This window comes from Pinus tabuliformis, chromosome J (genome assembly GCF_031772625.1).
Source record: "Pinus tabuliformis cultivar Carrire ecotype Pingquan chromosome J, CPIR1, whole genome shotgun sequence".
Lineage (NCBI taxonomy): Eukaryota > Viridiplantae > Streptophyta > Pinopsida > Pinales > Pinaceae > Pinus > Pinus tabuliformis.
The window spans coordinates 1,583,458,305-1,583,480,397 of record NC_142295.1 but is presented as its reverse complement, the minus strand read 5'-3'; the positions used below and the strand labels follow the sequence as shown (position 1 = coordinate 1,583,480,397).

At 39.4% G+C, this 22,093-nt stretch overlaps 1 protein-coding gene across 1 annotated transcript in view; it reads left to right on the top strand.

Moving 5' to 3' along the window:
* LOC149233535 (Zinc finger, C3HC4 type (RING finger) family protein) overlaps positions 1-22,093 on the top strand; it is a 357,687-nt gene that overhangs the window by 92,063 nt on the left and 243,531 nt on the right. Inside the window, exons 4-5 of the mRNA XM_089379789.1 lie at positions 15,660-17,164; positions 17,404-17,688. Of these exons, the coding sequence (XP_089235915.1) occupies positions 15,660-17,164; positions 17,404-17,688 (1,790 nt within the window). The remainder of the gene's footprint in view (positions 1-15,659; positions 17,165-17,403; positions 17,689-22,093) is intronic.

Genomic DNA, 22,093 nt, shown 5'->3' with positions numbered 1-22,093 from the left:
CCAAGAGTACAAAGCAAACATTACCGCAATACAATCATCAACTTATACTTGCATCATAATTCATTAAACAACCCAATACCGAATCACTGAAACCCTGTCATCAAGAACACAGAACCCAAACCAGAATCTAGAACTCTGCAACAACCACCAGAATCAGCAACAACCTGAAATATCAACCCTTATCATGCATACGCTACTTCACTGTACCAAAACCGCGTGTATACGCGCTTTCTCCAAAGGCAACCCGCGTGCAGATCTAGAAATGATTACTTCTGCCTTTGCTGTCAGATCCGACCCTTGCCAAGCGTCCCGAACAGATAACCAGCAATACCAGATCCTCTCACTGCGTCAGACACCCACACACATATCTTTGCCTAGTGATCTTCTCCTTATATAGCCTTAGGCCTTGTTCAATACCAAGAGCCAAAACCATAGAAACACAATACCATCAACTTCAAAACTAGGGATCGACACGCCCGTCGAGACACAATGGTCCGAAACCATAGGCACAACTTCCAAGGACTAACCGCCATGGACCAAAGGTACTTTTCCACATACACGCGCTTTTTCTGAAGCCAACCTGCGTGTACACGCGACTTGGGCTTAACAAACCTGCGTGTATGAACTTCCTTGGTAAGCTGTACTAGGATCTGTCTTCTGATTAAGTTGCCATTACCTGTACCAACTTCTGAGCATCTGTACCAACCTCTGAGTGAGTTGCCATTAAGGACAACACTTGAATCATAATGCCAACAATCTCCCCCTTTGGACTTGATGGCAACCACTACACCAAGTCACTCTCCCCCTTTGACATCAAGGGCAAAGGGCGGACCAAGATATTCTCTTCTTTGGTATACCTTCTGCTGTCCATACTCCCCCTGAGTACTTGCTGAAATCTCCAACTGTGCTCCCCCTTTGTGTATGCCAAAGTGTACCAATCTATCCATCCTGCTCTTGCTGAATTGTGCTGTTCATGCTCCCCTTGACTGTAGGCAAGATCTGCAAAAGATGTTCTTCAAGAAGAACAAGGACTTATACATCATAGAAGACCTTCCTATCACCAAAAGACTCAACATACATTCATCATTCATCCCAGGCATAGTGGGGAAACCAACATAGGCCGTTACATGACCTTGACACCATAAAAAGAGATATCACAAGAGATACATGACATAGAGACGAAATATCTAGACCAAGACTTATGAAAGCCACCAACAGCATCATGATCTGTACCATAAGCATCAGCCTGCAATCCCATTCCTAAACAGTAAGATGTATCATTTAGCTTCATAGACTTTATCAACAACTTCTAACCATAATGCCAACAATGCATTATTTGAAGAATATTCTCCCCCTGAGTGTGAGCCAACCATGTCTGAACCATTTCCTGAGTTTGTTCTGCTCCCCCTGAGCCTGAGCCAACCATGACTGAACCTGGGTCTGTTTTGCTGCCCTTTCTCCATATACGCGACTTTGCAGCCTGTAACTCGCGTATATACGCGACTTGTCTTCATTATTTCAGTGTATGCAGGATGGAATACTGAATCTCATCACTTTCAGATTCCCCTTTGTCTGTTATGTCAGCTGACTGAGTTGTCCCACACCTTTCTGTCTCTGTCTTCTTCAATTCCTGCAACTGTGATGATGTATGGTCCCCTTGTCTTGAATTTTGAAATCTGCTCCTGCATTCCCTTGCTTTATGCCCATAGTTGTTGCATGTATAACACCTTATATTTTTCATGTTCCTTCTATCACAATCAATTGCTTTGTGTCCATATGCATTGCAGGCAAAGCAATACCCTCTGAAATACTTGGGATGCGATGATCTTTCTTGAACCATTCTACTTCTGCATCTGGCTGCAACATGTCCAAGATTATGACATACATAACATTCAACATTATTCAGCGGAGGAAATAATCGTCTATCACGTCCATAGTTAGGAGTAAAGGATCTTCCTTGAGGAATTTCTTTCCTTGGTTGTTCCTTGAGCATTTCAGATTTCTCATTAGAGTTTCTTGCCTCACCTTGTGAACTAGATTCACCTTCACCATATTCATGAAAACCAAGACCAGTCTTGATAGCAGGAGATCTTTGACTATTAAGAATATCATCCAAGACTTTAGAACTATCTTGAAATCGTAAGAGCTTATCCTTTTCTTCTAGTTTACCTTTCAAGATATTTACCTCAACCTGATGTTGTTCTTCCTTTTTCAGATACTGCTTCCTTAGGTCTTCTTCAACTTTTCTCCCTTCTTCCACTTGTCGCTTTAGTTTGATCACTTCATGTTCTTGATCTTCAAGATCTTCTTTTAGAGAGAGGATCTTTGATTCAAGTCTCTGAATAGTTGTGCTCTGATCTTTTGCTATATCCTGCAATCTCTCCCTTACCCTGGTTTCTGTTTCCAATAGTTCTTTTAATTTGGCAGCTTCTTCAGTTTCTGCATTCTTCTCTTCATGTGCCATGAGACTTTTAATATCCTCGCTATTATTGGATGAAGCATTCTTCTTCTTGTGTGCCATGAGACTTCTAATATCTTCACTATCATTTAATGAACTTTTAATATGGGAATAATAGCTTCTACCATCTTCTTCATATATCCTTTCTTTGTTATGAGGACATCTAGCAGCATAGTGACCAACTCTACCACATAGAAAACATTTGAAAGGCAGCTTATCTTTGAACCGTCCAGTTCCCCGTTCAAGATTCTTGACAAAATTTACCTCATCTTCTTCCTCTGACACTTCGAATGCGGCCTCTGGTGGTACCTCTTGTCGCATTTCAAAAGCAGTTAAGATCCCGTGAAGCTGTGACATGGTAATTTTCCGCACATTCTCCTTTTCTTCTATGGCAGATACTTTAGAATCAAATTTAGTAGACAGAGATCTCAAAACCTTTTGAACTAAGACAACTTCCTCAAATTCTTCACCCAGATCCCTCATACAATTCACAATCTCATCCATACGCAGGAAATAATTAGCTACGCTTTCATTAATTCGCATCTTAAGAGTTTCATACCGGATTCTGAGAGTTTGAAGCTTCGCTATTTTTACCTGATCATCTCCTTCGTAGCTTGTAACGATTTTGTCCCATATTTCCTTAGCTGATTTGAGATGCATGATCTTCATAAATTCTGATTGAGTCAAAGTACTCAATAGGACATTAACTACTTTGGCATTGAGCTCATATTGCTTTTTCTCTGCTGGATCTGTAGGAGTTGCTGATGGGAATTTGTATCCTCCTTCTACGAGTCCCCAAACTTCTGCTCCAAGAGACTGTAGATATGCAGTGGTTCTTATCTTCCAGTGAGTAAAATTGTTCCCGTCAAAGACTGGTGGCCTGATGTGTGCCTCTCTTTCTGGATTAGCCATTTTGATGGATCTTTTCCTTCAAGCGATCAAGCTTCCTCTGAAGGACCTGCTCTGATACCAATTGTTGGAAATAATACTGAGAGGGGGGGTGAATCAGTATTATCAGATCAATAAAACCTTTTCAATTTCATACTCAGAAACATATACGCGACTTCAGTTAAGTGAATCCGCGTGTACACGCGACTGTGTCTAAAGCAACTAGCGTATATGCAGATATCTTATGATTCAGTTAATCTTATCTTCAGTAAATGCATCAGAACATTATTAAGCAATTTAACAGTAAACAGGTGCAGTATAACAGAACAGAACATCACACAAGAGCCACACACATGAACACCATGATATAAGGTGGAAACCCAATGTGGGTGAAAACCACCTGCTGCAATTCGTCTCTTTCTTCTTTAATGAGAAACTTCTTTTACAATATACTGGTGCAGTCCTTTACCAGTATGCAGGCTACAACCTGCAGAGGGCTACAACCCTCTCTTTCGTTTTCCAACTACTTCTGGAAGGGAGCTACAACTCCCTCAGCTCTTGTACTAGCTGATCCATTTACTAGTACGTAGGTGCTGACCCTACAACCTTCAGGGACCACGTTTCATCAATTTTCAGACTGGATCCAAGAGTACAAAGCAAACATTACCGCAATACAATCATCAACTTATACTTGCATCATAATTCATTAAACAACCCAATACCGAATCACTGAAACCCTGTCATCAAGAACACAGAACCCAAACCAGAATCTAGAACTCTGCAACAACCACCAGAATCAGCAACAACCTGAAATATCAACCCTTATCATGCATACGCTACTTCACTGTACCAAAACCGCGTGTATACGCGCTTTCTCCAAAGGCAACCCGCGTGCAGATCTAGAAATGATTACTTCTGCCTTTGCTGTCAGATCCGACCCTTGCCAAGCGTCCCGAACAGATAACCAGCAATACCAGATCCTCTCACTGCGTCAGACACCCACACACATATCTTTGCCTAGTGATCTTCTCCTTATATAGCCTTAGGCCTTGTTCAATACCAAGAGCCAAAACCATAGAAACACAATACCATCAACTTCAAAACTAGGGATCGACACGCCCGTCGAGACACAATGGTCCGAAACCATAGGCACAACTTCCAAGGACTAACCGCCATGGACCAAAGGTACTTTTCCACATACACGCGCTTTTTCTGAAGCCAACCTGCGTGTACACGCGACTTGGGCTTAACAAACCTGCGTGTATGAACTTCCTTGGTAAGCTGTACTAGGATCTGTCTTCTGATTAAGTTGCCATTACCTGTACCAACTTCTGAGCATCTGTACCAACCTCTGAGTGAGTTGCCATCAAGGACAACACTTGAATCATAATGCCAACATAAAGCACCAAGTCTGGAAGGATGCGATGAATGAGGAATATGAATCTATCATGAAAAATGATGTTGGGGATGTGGTGCCTAGACCGAAGGACAAATCTGTAGTCACCTCAAAATAGCTATACAGAATTAAACATGGAGCTGATGTGAGTGCTGAAAAATATAAGACCAGGTTCATTTCTCAAGGCTTCTCTCAAAAGGAAGGAGTCAACTATGACGAGAGATTTGCACTGGTTGCCTGATATACCATTAACCGATCAATTATTGCTCTCATTGCCTCTCGAGGATGGAGCCTACATCAAATGGACTTTAAGACTACTTTCTTGCATGGCTCGCTTAAGGAGCAAGTCTACTTGGAACATCTCAAGGGTTCGAAGTACAAGATCGAAGGACACACGTATGCAGGTTAAAGAAAGCCCTCTATGGGTTGAAGCAAACCCTAGGGCTTGGTATGAAAAGATTGATAACTATCTTATGAAGCTGGGATTGCTAAGGAGCGATGTTGATCCTAACCTATGCTTCAAAGTTGAAAAGGAAATGCCTCTCATTTTTGTCCTTTATGTAGATGATCTCTTTCTGACAGGTGCAGATCCTCCCATTTATCAATGCAAGAGGGAGTTAGCTTCCGAGTTCGAGATGAAGGACCTAGGTCTGATGCACTACTTCTTAGGCCTGGAGGTCTGGCAAAATCCAGGTGAGATTTTCCTTTCTCAAGGAAAATACATTGTGAAGCTGCTCAAGAGATGTGGGATAGTGGATTGTAAGTCTGTGTCTACTCTGATGGAATTCAACTTCAAGAAACTATGTGGAAGTGCTACTGGGCCCGAATTGGCAAACCCTTCCGAGTATTGACAACTTGTGGGGGCCCTGATGTTCTTGGTAAACTTTCTCAGGGGACTGGAACCCATATAACTTGTATTTCTGTGCTTCCCATTTAAATTTTATAAATTGCTTTTGATGGTTGGTAGAGTAAGTGCCTAGGGTTTGTAGCCATTGGATACCTAGGACCACATCCACTCCTCCAAATGGTACAATGTAGAACAAAGATTCTAGATTATAGTCTTGAATCTGTAATTTGACTTGATGGTATTTCCCTACTTTTTCAATTTTCTTATTGTCAGCTACCATAGCTTTCATGTTGGGCATAGGAAACGTGAAAATGTTGAGTCTTTTCACCATAGTTGAGTCCAAAAAATTGTGGGTGCTACCGGTATCGATTAGAACCATTACATTGCTCTTTTTGATATGTCCTTTTAATTTTAATGTATGGGGCTGAGATATACCTGTCATGGCCGATAATGACACTTGTGGAATATTCTCGTTATCTGGTTCTGGAGAAAATTGTGGAGAATCTTCGATTTCTTCTACGTCTGATTCGTTACTGTCTGAATCATTAGTTGCTTCACACGTATATAGGTTCTTGGTTTTTTTTTTTTCCCTTAGCACATCTATGTTTAGGGTCCCATTTTTCGCCACAACGTTTGCACTTACCTTCTTTCATTCTTTGCATTTTAAATTAGTTTTGTCTCCTTCCTAAAGATGTGGTGCAACATATTTTGTATTATTCGTGTTCACAGTTTGGGGAAACATGTCGGTTGAACTACGCCGACAACTTAATGCATGAGTAAAGTTTTTCTTTTTTCTTTTAATCATTATTATTATTATTATTTTTTCAATAATCTTATGTTCTATATACTTGGACTATTTTTTTATATATTTTTTTCTAATATAATTTTTTAAATTTTGTTTTTGTTTTTTCTATAATTTATTTATTTTTAAATGGCCAATGGCCTAATAGGTAAATTGGAGAACCTCCAACAAATGAGTAGCAAAACACTTCAATTGCACGACAACAAGGTTGACGAATAGTTGATGGCCAAAGGCTGTGATTTGCCAACGTGGCTTTGATACCAATATAAAGAACCTTAGAACACAGTTCATATACTCAGGGGAATGTTCTGACACCAAATGGAGCATACAACTCAATAACAGACATAAATATATATTTTTATTGATGAATGATGATTTTTACATAGAAAGGTCCTTGGCTTATATATTGCCTTGGGCTATGTCACAGGGTTCGCCGAATTTGAACCTTTAGGTTCGAAATTTGGCGAACCCAATTTTTTTTTCAAATTCGTTTAGGTTCGGCGAACCTGATAGTTGAACCTGAAATTCGAACCTGAAGGTGAACCTAAAGACAAATTTGAAGCCGAATTTTATAATTTATAATTTTTTTTTTGGCGTTCAAGGTTAAAGTTCGGGCTGTTTTTGTCAGTGGTTTTAAGGTCTATGAGAAAAACCATGGGCAACACATGGTTTTCTCTTGTTTCACTTCTTGCTAGTTAGTTTCCCGCTGTGGCCACTGTTTTGGCTTTATTTACCATGGCTGTCGATAGACTTTCATAAGCTAACTTCAACCTAAGTGTACTCGCTCTATTATGCTCAGTGTTGCCGCTAAAAGTTGTATTCTCTGCAATTTCCTGAATTCAATTTCTAGATGCTGCTTGTCCCCGTCGCCCATAGCGTGAAGTGAATAATGGTCGTGATTTGTGGTTCGTGGGTGCTCAATGCTACTCTTATAGCTTTATTAATTGATTTTGAATTTTTATTATTTTGTCATATATATATATGTTGAAAAATATGTATAGTCGAACTTAATGTCGAACCTCATACAAACCTCATCGGAAAATTCGATTTTGAATCGAACTTAATCGTTGCTGAACTCAAATTCGAACCCGAACCGTGTGACATAGGCCTCGGGTGCTTCTTGGCGAAAGGCATGATCTTATGATCACGCCCTTTTGCCTAATTAACCTATAATTACAACTTATTAAATTTTTACATAACGACGTCTCAATTTCCAGATGATTAAGGAAAACAAATGTCAAAAACCTATCTCTATTCCTTAAATACTTGGAGGAAGGGTTTAGCTCAACAAGGGACAATGAAGCATTAATCAAATAGACTAAGCACAAGAGCATTCATCCCATGGAATATAATACAAAGATAAAACAAATAAACTTATAAACTAACTTAGTACCAAGCAACATGAACATTCATTACATGGAACATAATACCAATATAAAGTAAATAAACTGTTTAGTTGTTTACTGACATATCATAATACAAATAAGGTTTAGTTGTTTACTGACATTGATATTTATGTAGTTGAGTATTGCCAGAATCTATGAATATTGTTATATTTCTATCTTTTATGACTCCTTTAAGCTTTAGGTCTTAGGTGTGATTTCCTCATCATGGTTGCCAAAGGAACTGTGGGCTGTGGGCTTGCTTTCTTCTTTTCTTGGAACCTAGATCTTACATTGTTTCCAAGATTTGTAGAATATATTTTGCAATTCGTTGTTTATTTCGACTTTTGAGTAGTAGTTTCTGTTTAAGGCATGTCTTCTTCATTCCTATTCCGTTGAGTACATGAGATTGTAGTTGATGATATATTTGGTGGTGCTTGATTATCAATTGTTAGTATTTCAATTTTAAATCTGTTGGGTTGACTCGTTATACCCCAACTTCTTTTGTGGATAGTGGTCGATGATTTTGGATTTACAAGCAGAGTATTGTAATTTTTGGGTTCTAGTGTTGACTCATTTTGTTTTTTAGTTAGTTGCTAAACTCCTCTTCGCTCACTAGTCATTCTTGATTTGGCTTTGAATTGTACCATTAGTGATTTTGTTTTCTGGGTTTGAAATTTGTAAGATACCCCATTGGAATATCTCGAAATTTCTCACAAAATTTTGAGTTTATTGGTTTGGTCACTAAGATGTTTTGTCAAACAGTTTGCATGCATATGGCTGTAGGTGCATTTCTTTGTATTTTATTTAAATAAAACATACACATTACCAACTAACACCATGAAAGCACTTCAAAGCAATGACATATGATTTGTTTTAGACCAGGAACTTTACATACCACTGGTAGGATGCTAGCAATAGTTACATGACTCTACATGACTCCAATTTCCTCTTTGGAATTAAATCAGAAATATACCAGCAGTGATAAATAACATCAGGACAGATAACAATATAGTTCAGCCTTTAAATTTGTAGCATACAGCTCAGAAATTCGTCCTTCATACACAACAGTAACATTCAACCCCTTAGACACCAATGTTTTAAAACTTCGACTCTGGTTCAGAACCGACTGAGGGTCGACTCCGACTCCGAATCTGACTTGGTATCGACTCGGCCAGTTTGATTTCAATGACTCGGTCGTTGTAAAAAATAGATTAATTTCTTTTATGAAAAAACATAATTTTAAAGATTTTCATTCATATTTCCAAACACAAAGCATTAGATTGTAGAGAGAAGACAACATATGATCAAAGTAGGCTCATGAATATATCCATTATATCAAAGTGGCACCCAGTGCACGATCCAATACATACATGATATAGAGATCAGAACAAAAACACATAATCAATGAGGCTCTAAATGGCCTCTACAACAACAGTAAAACATCACTAGTCACTAGTCACTATTGGCTAATGCTAGAGAAGCCAACATCATTTGGCTTAGACTTTGAATCAGAGTCAGAAAGGGAAACCGATGGCTTCTCCTTCTCATCACAATCTCCAACTGCAACTGTAGAAGTAGTAACATTAGTAGGCGCAACAGTTGCATGCTGAGATAGACGTCCTATGTGCTTGCATTGTGGCTGAGTAGAGGAAGTGCCTGCAACTGGAGGACTTGGGGCTGGGCCTGGTACTAGTGGATCTGCATTTAACTGAACATGATGTTTAACTACTGCCTCCATTTGTAAATCCAAATCAATACCAATATCCTCATCAGAATCAAACTTTGTGGGATGACTCTCCACTACCCAATTTGATGTTGGATCAATATCTTCCAACACAATGGGATTTGTATCAGGGCTTTTGTTCAACAATTGGTTGTGTCTTAGCTAGAGGTTGTATTGGACATAGACTAGATCATTTAACCGTTTTTGTTCCAAACGATTTTTCTTCTTTGTGTGAATCCTCTCGAAAACAGATCAATTGCGCTCACACCTAGTAGCACTTCAAGTTTGACTCAAAATACAGATTGCAAACTTCTGCAATTGAGGACAATGGCTACCAAATGCCTCCCAGCATTGTGCTGCAAAAAACATAGTTGTGTAATGAGTTAACTCAACAAATTCTATCCAACTTTCAAATTTTAAACAATTTAACAAAAGAAGAATTTCAAAATTGAAATTGTTTATTTACCTGGATCATTTGCTTCCCTTGCAATCCTTGCTAGGTTCTTGCCAAAGATACCTGTGGCTTTGCTGAAACAAGTGATCTGTTGGTGTATCTCTAGCTGGTCACTCTCCTTAGGCACCATGTGGTCAATGCAGTCAATCAATCCATCTTTAACTTCCCCAATGAAAGCTTATGCCTCCAGAGCTTTATAATGATACCTTGGATTCAGAAAATACCCAACTACATATATAGGGCGATGGAGTTGATTGTTCCATCTTTGATCAATGATTTCTCAAATGGGCCTATACTTAGCCACTCTATCCTTGTATGTTGCCTTTATTTTCTCCTTTGCTTGATCTATAGCCTCATAAATGAAGCACATAGGCAATCTTACCCCATCCACCAACCGCAACACCTTAACCAGTGGCTCAAGAACCTTCACAATCTCTGTTGCCTTTTTTCAAAATATTTCATCATTAACTTTCTTTGCCATCTTGTTTGTGATGCCATTGACATTCATTTCATTCATCACTGGAAAACACCCTTTGCAAGTTTCTATGTTGGGAAAGCATTGATTGCAATGTCAAAAAATGAGTTGCAAATCTAGTGATGGTAGGCCTAATATTATCCTTGCCCTTTGTGTGTTTTCTCATCAGGTTCAAAATCCATGAGTGATTGTAGATATATTTTGTTAAGCTTTTGGCATGCTCTACAATGTTCTTGATCCAATCTATTTTACCAATATCCTCAAGCATGAGGTCTATTGAATGTGCAACACATGGAGTCCAAAAGATGGTTTTGTGTTTTTCCTCTAACATTTTTCCAGCAAGAATATAGTTAGAGGCATTATTTGTGGTGATTTGAAAAACATTAGCCACCACCACCTTTTCAACAACCTCATCCAAAAGTTGAAACAATTGTGCATTTTTCACCCTATCAGATGCATCAACTGATTTTAGAAACATGGTTCCCTGTGGGCAAAAGATAAGAAAGTTTATGATGGTACAGTTCCTTTGGTCAATCCATCCATTTGACATGATGGTACATCTTGTTTTTGCCCATGAGCTTTTGAAATATTTCAAATATTCATTAACGGACAAAACCTCTTTTTGCAAAAGAGATCCCTTTAACTCATGCACAGTAGGGGCCTTTGAAGCCCATTCCAGCAGCAAATATGGCATCAAACATAGGTTCATAATATGATGAACGAGAAGCATTGAAGGGGATATCAACATCATACCATCATCTAGCTATGTAATCATAGGCAATTTCTCTCAATTCTTTCTTCCAATGGTCATCTAAAGTGGGCTGCATTTTTCTTGAATAGACCCCAAAGAGGGAGGAACATAGTGAAATGGGTTGGATGCATCAGTGCAATGGATAGATGAAGAGCCCTCATAATCAAAATTGGGGTCGGCAAGCATCACGTGTTTTATACTCCACTTCCTCCCAATTTCAGACTTTATTTATTTTTGCCTATATTTTTCTTCCTCAAACTTCTCAAGTTTTTCTACCAACTCCTTCCTAATATCCGCAATTTGTTACGCTAGTGTTGCACATGGAAAAATTTGGCCTCTAATACCAGCCAAGTGTTGTTTCAGCCTATGAATGGCCCCTCCACCTCCCTTAATTTTTCTATGACAAAATTTGCAATGCATTTGATTATCAATCATCTCAACATATGCCCAAGCAACATCTTTCATTCTAGGAGCCATTTTCTAATATTTGGACTTGGAAATGAAAGGAAACAAATATGAAAATGAAAAGAAAAAAATCAACTCTTCAATGTTGATTTCTTTTACAAAAATTCCTCTTTTCAATTTCTAGATTTGCAAAAAAAACGCAAGCAAATGCAGATTTTAGAAGTGAAACAAAATACCTCTAGGCTCTAGCCTCCTCAATGTTGCTCCAACAAACCAATTCCTCAATGCTGCTCCAATGATTGCCCAAGGAGCTCCTCACTGCTGCTTCAATGATTGCGCAAGACTCCTCACTGTTGCTCCAAAAACTAACTTCACAACTCTTCACAAACTCCTCACAAATTTTCACACAAATGCAATGAGATAGCTGTGAGAAAATGTGAGGGGGTTGGGTAGATTTTATAGGCTTGGGAGAAGTTAGATGGACAAACAGAAAACCTAAAACCAAAAAATAAGAAAGTTTGGAGTTCGCTTTCCCTCCAAAATCCGCCGCTGATCGGGTTTGACTGGCTTGGGTAGTTTAAGTCGGACTCGACCAAGCCAACCGGTTTGTTACCGAACCACCCGAGTTGGTGACCGGCTCGGCCGTTTGGTAACAAATCGGTCATTGAACGTATTTTTGTGCCGAGTCGGCTTGGGCAGGGGTTTGGCTCAGTGGGCTCAACCAATTCCGAATTGGATCGACCGAATTTTAAAACATTGTTAGACACATAACTCAGCTTAAAATGGTAAACTTGGTCATCCTTAAAACAACCACTCAAACCACCACAAATTTTGGCTGTATTTCGGTTCTTGGAAGGTACAAAACTCAGCCTTCTTTTGGGATGACAGAACTCGGTCAGCAAGAGATAGTACTTGGCCTTAAGTCCTTGATTACAACATCATGAGGTGAAAATTCAACGATTTTACCTTCACCTGAATGAGTTATCTGATATACAGATAGAAGGTTGCAGGATAAGGTTGGAACACATAATACATCATTAAACTGACCATTGTCTAGATGAACAGTTCCAGTCCCTACAACATTAAGAGATCTATCATCACCAACATATATATTTTTGGTGTTACAATCATTTAAAGAAGAAAACATGGCTTTGTTTTTGGCCATGTGATAAGAAGCTCCAGAATGAATGAGCCACTCATGAGAATGAGAAGAAGAAGATACATTTAATGCATAGTCAGACCGAGATGCTTGACAACCACATGCAGAAAGTGCCATTCCTGAAGATGAAGTTGAAGTTGAAGATTGCCCCAAATGGATGTTATGCTTCTTCATTGCTGCTTCCAAGGCTTCCATCTTTTTAAAGCATTTTGATTCTAAGTGGCCATCTCGATTACAAAAATTGCAATGTCTATCAACAACCAAAATGGGGTTTTCCAAATATCCTAGTCTCTTTCTCAAGATCTCTTCAAAATTCTATTTTTCAAGTGATCAAATGCAAGAATGAAGTGAGATTCGTCATTTTCCCCTTTTTATAACTCATTTGACTCTTTTGCCACCTTTTTACCTTTTATGTTAACGAAGTCACTTTAGTGGGTTTTCACACTTTATGATTTAAAAGTGACTTTTTGTTAGTCTATGACCCATGTCCCCTTTTTTCCTTTTTAGCTTTTATAAGTTTCTCTCCTAGGCAAATTGTGTTTTATTGATTAATTTTTCTGTCCTAGCCTACGAGAATTTAATTAGGCTAGCGGAATTATCCCCTTATGTCTCCTAAGCAGATGGGCCCATTACAAAATTCCTATTTCATTTTTGTCCTCTATTTTCCATACTTTGTAACTGAACAGTTCTCTAAGTTAATGTGTGTGTTGAGTCCAATCCATCCTATATTTTTCTGGAGACAAATTTAGATTGATATATATATTTGCATAGGTTAAACAACTTGAAAGTTGACAGAGGTGTAAATATTCTTACTTAGGCCTATGATTGTCATCGGGCCTATGCATCTTATTGGTGCAATATGGGAAATTTCTTTCTTGTCTGATTATGAAGAGTTGACCTCCCTATATTTTCTCAATATTCATCTGTAGGATGGGAAGAACATTGATGAAGCTATTCGGGATGATATTTAGTTAGAGTTTTCTTTCTGTTAAATGGATCTCTCCTCTTCAGACCCTTATCCCTAGGCTATTGTTCTGTGCTAGACACATCCTTTTTATATCCAAGATGCGTCCATCTTTCCTCTCCGCTATTATCTTCACTAACATTCTTTCACAGGGTTGTGGTTTCATATTGAACAAAATAGTGTTGTATCTCATCAGTTTTGGATGGATGCAGACCATGCCATACATACATAGAAACCTAGCATAAACTTTAAACCTTGGAGTCTGCCCCAAGGAAAGGTTTGGTTCTTAGATGTTATGTGATATTTCAGGTAAGTATTGTCGTCTATTTATTAGGGACTTAGGTAAGTGTCTCAGCATTTTCTTTAGATATGAGGTTCACAGATGCCTAGCCATGTTTATTAGAGATATTTTTGCCCACAGATGAATTTAATTTTTGATAGCTGCACGCGATCTTGATCCTTGCTTTATTACCTCCTAACCATGTATACCTTTGGCCATGTTACATTTAGGAAGCTATCATGCAGTCACATGACACTGGCCATTAATATTGGTCAACAGTATATATGGATCAGGAACAGTATCATGCATCAGGACTGCAAACATAGTGCAGCTCTACATGAGGACATATTTCTTGCTTCTTTGCACCTTCAAATTGGAAATTGACCTTGGATGTTAGGAGACACTTCTTTCTTATCAGGAGACACCCATCTTTAGTGCAGCATTAAAAAGAACACTACAATAGGAGATATTGCACTCCAGATGATTGCATTCCTGAGTCTACTCATGTTGATGATGTAGAGGCTGAGGATTAAGATGATTCTCTTATATGCTTAGATTGGAGAGTCTAGAGTGTAGTTACTAATTATTACTGTTATATATATATAATGATCATAATAATAATTAGTACTGAAGAGGCATGTCTAAGGGGACATGACCGTTCATGAAGGGGCATCTGCCTACATATATAAGCGCCCCCCCATTTGTAATATCGATCATCATCTCATATCCTTTGTACATTCTTGTATAATAAATTTGTCCTATCATGGATATTTATATATTTATATGAGTATTCTGCTGCGTATATGAACTTTGTTCATAACAATTACTGTGCTTATTTTTGGACTCTAGAGGCCGCTTGCCGTTCGTTTATGTATTTTGGTTCAGATATGGATTCCATTTGGTGCTATTCTGGTTATATGTACCCTTAAAATTTGCTATATACATGGGAAAACTTTATATATTTGTGTCTAATGGTTGGATGTGCATGAAAATATTTAATGTTTTATGTATATTTTGGTTGACCAGTTTTTGTTGTTGGTTTTTTACCAGTTATGGTTTTTGGCGTCAACAGATTTAGTCACTGTGTCTGTTTCTGATAATTTTGATTTATAATGAGTCAATGATCAATGACCAAGGGTGATGCATATTGCTTATGACATACATCATCTAATTAATGGCATCTCCATCATGTCCACTAATACTATACAGTATTGTAGTATTATGTGCTTTGTTGCATGTAACATAAGGCTTGGAGAAGCCTTGGCCCTTGGGCACTCAGTTGGTGTTCTGTAAATAATGCCCTTGATAATTCCATTTACCATTTTTTGATTGGTTGACATTATTAAAGTACTTCCATTTTTCAAGATTCATTGAAAAGGAAAAATTAAAGTTGGTTGAGGGTTTTTTTTGCATTCATTCTCTTGAAATGCATGTTTCTCCTGAACCTTACATATTTTTGCTTGCTTTTATTGCATTCATTGACAAAGTTCAGAAATCTATCCTGTTATCTAATCCTTTTCATTGATGTTTGCACTTTTATCACATGCCAAAATTTAATAGAAAAATGGCTGAAGTATATAATTCAGGGGTTGGCTGTACCAGTAAAATTTGCCTATTTTTAAAGTTAAGTTTAATGATTTCAGATACTCTAACTATTATCTTGTTGATACAGGCTTTATGATCCCCGTGTTCCAGAGCTACAGCTGTTACTTCATAAAGATGCTTTCTTTCCTTCAAGAGAGTTTAGAGCCCCTGAAATACTTGATTTTTTGGTCAGAGTGGGACTCAGAAATTCTTTGGGTCTTAAGGGTTTGTTGGATAGTGCTAGATCTGTTGCAATGTTGTGTGAAGAGGGACAAGAGGAGGAAGCATTCAAACGGGCCAAGATTTTGCTTGAATTTATAAATAAAATGGAATTAAGAAACATGTCACAGGAGCAATCTCAGGTGCGAAAGCATGAAGATGGCAACAATAATGAAGAGGGAGAAGATGGAACATCAGTAAGCTCACCTAATAAAAAACACAATGAGATGGATGTGGATGTTGGATGGGTAAGAGATAGGTTTATGGATGATCAATCAGAAGAAGAGTTCTGGAGAGAACTTGCAAACACCAGTTGGTGTCCTGTTTATTTTGATCCCCCAATGCAAGGAATTCCTTGGCCCAAATCAATCAAAGGTTCAATAGCACCGCCAAAAGCGGTTAGACTAAAGGCTCAGATGTGGTTGGTATCTTCAACTATGCGCATACTTGATGGCGAATGTTGCTCATCTCATGTACAACGGAAGCTTGGCTGGTTGGATCGTCCAAATGTTGGTGTATTGGCAGCTCAATTGATTGAGCTATCGAAGGCCTATGGTTGTGCAAAATCAAAGTCTGATAGTAATATGAAAGAGCTTCTAGATGCAGTACTTCAGAGGGAGATCCCAACTCTATATTCATTGATGCAAGAGTTTTTAGGAACAGATGATCTTGAGATATTACAATCCCTTCTTGATGGAATTCAATGGGTATGGATTGGGGATGGTTTTGTGTCATCAAAGGAGCTAGCCTTTGATTCACCAGCAAAATTTCAACCATACTTGTATGTTGTGCCATCTGAATTATCATCTTTCAGAAGTCTGCTTACTGCCTTGGGTGTGCGGATGACATTTGATATTACTGACTATGTTCGTGTTTTACAACATTTAAATGAAGACATGAAAGGCATGCCACTTTCATCAGAACAATTGAGCTTTGTTCTTCGAGTGCTTGAGGCTGTTGCAGATACTTTGTCAGAAAACGTGGCATCTGATATATTTTTATGTTCAATATTAGTACCAGATGCCTCTGGGATTCTGGCACCTGTGCAGGAACTTGTTTATAATGATGCTCCTTGGCTGGCTAAAAGTAATATTGAAAGTCAACATTTTGTACATTCAAGTATAAGCAATGATTTGGCTGAGCGAATTGGTGCAAAGTCACTACGATATATGTCCTTTATAGATCAAGAAATGACAAAAGACTTGCCTTGTATGGATCATACTAGAATAACTGAACTGCTTCAGAGATATGGGAATGATGACCTTCTATTGTTTGACCTGTTAGAGATAGCAGACCAATGCCAAGCAAAGAAATTACACATTATATATGATAAGCGGGAGCACCCACGGCAGTCTTTACTTCAACCTAATCTAGGTTTGAGTTCAATCTCTGTTTTTGTCTGGTGAAATTTATGCCTTGCTAAGTGCAGTGTCTAGTCTAGGAGCTCCTTCCTGAGAGCATCTAGGTTTCTGTTATTTTTCTTGAATTTATTTTCTCAAATAGGGTTTATTCCCAGAGTTAGCAGGTGAAGGAACAGATGTAAGTGGAATAAAAACTTATCATTAGGGATGATGTTGACTAAACCTTACTGTTATTTTTGCAATGTTTTTCAGGTGAATTCCAGGGGCCTGCTCTCATAATTGCTTTTGAAGGGACTGCGCTAAGTATGGAGGAAATATGCATTCTCCATCTTAATCCTCCATGGAAGCTTCGAGGTCAAACCCTTAGCTATGGCTCAGGCTTACTGAGTTGTTACCGGCTATGTGACCTTCCATTTATAGTTTCTGATGGATTTCTTTATTTATTTGATCCTTTGGGTTTGGTCCTTAATACGTCTTTGAACCGTGGTGATTCTATACCTTCAAGATCAGCAAGTGCAAAAATGTATTCTTTACGAGGTAGATTTCTAAACATTCTATCTTTTCATGCACAGATATTATAAAAATACGAAAATAATTAAGGGACTTTTTGGGAAAAAAATTCTTCTGAATTTATAGTAGCATGAATTGACTGTATAACAGTAATAATTTTTTTTGTTTTTATTTATTCTTGAAAACTGTAATGAAAATGTCCTGAAAAGTGAGTAGAAATGTTTCACTTAGTTGTTAATTATATATTTACATTGATTGCATTTTAGCAGATACTGCAATTTTAGCGTCTAAGGTTGAAACAACCTATCCAGGTCGCTTTTTCTTTATATCAGTATTGTTATTGAAGATAATATAAAATTTTCCTGTTGCATAAGTACATCAACTGCATCTTTGATACTATATGTAATTGCTTTATATCTTTATTTTGCTTCTTCTCACTGAAGTGTTATTGCTTCCTAGAATACATATAGTAGCTCCTTGGACTAAATGAAATTTGAGCTTGTTTTATTTCTTCTAATTTTAATAGAGTTGCTTTATTTTGGTTTTTGGATGTTATGGAAGGTTGTTAATTTTAGGTATGTTCTATGCTTAGAGCAATTTATTTCAATTTAACAGTTAGCTCATTATCTTTTCCAGATTAGCAATCACATCAACATTAAAGTAAATTGCAGATCGCAGAAGACAAGCCAAGACAAGAGGACACAAGATGTGGCGCTAGCCAGGGACAAACCCAACGTGGGGAAACCCTTGATCAATTCTTCTTATATGTTCTTCAATAGTTCAGTAGAGAGAGAGAGAGATAGTACATTTACAACAAAAGTCAACACTTTGACTTATAATAGCATAGATCATCTCTAAGAAGATGATACATGAGGTAGCTGAACTCAGTTGAAGACATGCTGCTTCAACTGATTCTCCAAGGTGACTCCATTGCCTATCATTGTGTTGCACCTTGTCATCACGCTGCACCTCACTGTGTTGCATCATGCTACACTCAACATCACTATGCTGGACCTCATTACCATGCTGCACACATCATACTGCTGCACCTTATGCTGCACCTTCCAGTACTGCAACATCTTTCGATACCTTATCATCTTGCTGCACTTACCAGTGCTGCCTCATCCAGTACCTTACTATGCCCATCATGCTGCATCTCATTGTAGAATTTAATATCACTGTACTATACTAGCAAGTGCTGCACACGGCATGCTACACTTCACTTTGTCATGATGCCCATCATTATGCTGTAGCATTTCACATCATGCTGCCCCTTATCACAATGCCGTCACTGCTCATACTGTTTCATCATGATTGCTTGCTGTCCCATGCAAGCACCATGTCCTTGCTGTCCCATCTACCATGCTCCACCCTGATTGCATTTGCTGCTGTCCCATTGTGCCATCATTGCAACATGCCATTGCTGCTGTCCCATTGCACCATGCCATTGCTGCTATCCCATTGTAAGCATTGTTTTGCCTGCACTTCAGGTTAGGGCATGTGCCACTGCCCTTAACCCAATACACAGCAAGACTAGCCCTCTAAATGACTGTGGCCTAGTCAAGGTAGAGTGCTGCCTCCTCATGCTGCTGTTCTGGGCATATGGCAGCCTCTCAAGTCTACACGCAACCCTGTTTTGGAGTGGCTAGGCCTGCGGCCTACCACAGATCTCTGCGGCACCCTAACAACCCTCCAAAACAGTCAATCCTTACCTCTTGCTGCCCTCAACCAATCCGCAATTCTTCTTTCCTAACTCAGCCTCCATGCAAGTGTGAACAGTCCTCAAAATACATCCACTGCACCTTCAGCAACTCTACCTTCAACCACAGATTTCTCCCACGTTGTCCACGCTGTCCCAAAATCTCCTTGGCCTCCTTTACGGCAACTCGGTCCTCCAAAAGACCCATGACTTTGCTGCGGCTAAGATCTATTTGGGCAGCGTATAGGTGTCTGCAATTAGGGCTCTTTCTGTCACTGCGTCTAGGGTTAGATCTCCCCTCTAGGACTGCGGCTAGGGCATCGTCCTTAGGACTGTGTTTTCCTTGAAAGGGCATCATCTCCAGGGCAGCTCCCTTAGTCTCCTTTCCTCTTGTGTCTGGCGCTTCATCATCTAGATTTCTCTCGCCACTAAAACCCAGAACAAGTGGAGAGAAATCAAGAGTGAAGTGTGTGTAGAAATGACTACCAAGTCACCTCCTTTTATACTAAAATGTTGAGCACATGTGTGGGTTATTTGGTTGCTGGCCGACCTTGACGAATTGTCTTATAACGCAAATAAATTCATAACTTCATGAATACTTATCGGAATCGGATGATCTTTAGATCAATCGTACACCTCTCGATGAGAGGAGTCTAACAAAAATATCAACTGCCATAAATAAGATGACCCACATGGAGTTTGGCCCTAGTTGTCAATTTTAACACTCCGTCTTAGCTAGGGAGAACTCCATCTGCTGGTCCATCCGCCAGACTATACTATCTTTGCCAACAGTGCCTTGCACTGCTCTGCTCAGCTCTACTCTTCTTTGCTCTGCTGAATCATGAAGAAGAAGAATTGACCGAGAATGTCTCATACCATTCTCTACTGAACCGAAGTCAGTTCCATATGAAGAGAGTGTGTCATACCACTCTTACTGATCCCAGATCAGTTCCAAAAGAGAGTGAGGCATATCACTCTTACTGACTTGAAGTCAGTTCCAATTGATCCCAGATCAATGTCGGTCATCCTAGCATAGGGAGTACGGTAGATACACGATGTGTCCATCAATAGTACTACTATGGTCCCTAACCCCATTTCCCTACTCATTGGCCAAATGAGAGGTACTTCCCATGAGTCCCAGACTGCATGGGTAGGATGCCTCGACATGAGAACCACTCATCCTGTCCATAAGTCGCCATGGGGTATCAAAGGGGAAGGCCGAACCATTCACCCTGCACACAACACACCACTAGGGGAGGGTGAGTCGCCCTATGGTCGCTTGTTGCTCCAGGAAGTACCCCAAGCCCCCCGGAGCTCCTAGAGCTCAATGCATGCATCATATAAGACCCTCATAAGAGGGTCTCTCAACGACTCCATGTCGTTTGGGAAAGTCACAAATTTGACCTTTCCCCGAGGCTTCGACAAAATGTCCGCGACTTGCACATCAGTCCTAATGCGATGGAGCCTTCTTGCTCATCGATCTACCATATCCCAGATGAGGTAGTACCTGATGTCTATATGTTGGAGAAATTATAGAATATGGGATTCCTCAATAATCGAATCCCCCTCTGGTTGACACAAAAGATCATAGTGGTATCCATCATGTGTACAAACAGCTTGCTGAAGAGCTTCCGCAACCAGGCAGCTTCACAGGAGGTCATACTCGTAGCTATGTATTCGGTCTCAGCGGTGCTTATAGCAATCGACTTCTGCTTCTTGCTCATCCAAGATATCGAAGCAAGACCCGAAGAGAACCAACACTTAGAAGTGCTTCTTGCGATCCTCCACACTGCCTGCCCAGTCAGCATTCGAATAATCATACAACTTCACATTTCCGACAATGTATCTCAATCCATGAGAGATTGTGCCCCGAAGATATCTCAGAAGATTCTTGGCACCAACCGAGTGAGGCTCAACCAGATATGAGCCCAACATGCTAACTGCAAAACATATATTTGGACGGAAGTTCACCAAGAACATCAATGCGAATGAGTTTATGAAACTTAGAGGCATTTCCCAAATCTGGTCTGGCATCACTACCACATAACTTCTGAAAGTTAAGCTCCATCGAGGTAGTCATGGGCTTGCAGTTTACCATTCCAAATCCGGAATCCAACTTCCTCTTACTTTTGCAAATGAGAGGGTCTGCACCTGTTAGAAAGAGGTCGTCCTCAAAAGGCGCCGGTATGAGAGGTATATCATCCACAACCTTCAAGCAATGGTTTGGATTGACTTCACTCCTAGTGAATCTTAGCTTCATCAGACAACTATCAATCCTCTCATATTATGCCCGAGTTGTTTTGCTTCAAGCCATAGAGGGCTTTCTTCCAGCTGCATACATGAGATTCCCGATCATGAATCTCAAACCCCTCGGGTTGTTCCAAACCTGTGGACCTGCTACATGAGGGGAATGGTTCCCTTGTAAGATTTTCCTTCGGTACATCTCAGACATGTACCTTCATGCTCTTTTTGAATTCAGGCATCCTTGTCACCATCTGACTCACATTGGGTAAGGCCCCATAAAGTAGACCTCCGGTGCTATAGATGAGATGTGTCAACTGACATGGTCCCTAATGGACTTCCTGCAACTTGATACAAATTGCCAAACCTTAACCCATGAGTAAAGCATCTTTGAAAATTGCATTTTCAGACACGTACCTTTCCATCGATGAATGCCACTCTGAAACCTTTGACTTCCATTGCCGAAATGGACTCTAGGTTTTATCGAGTTAC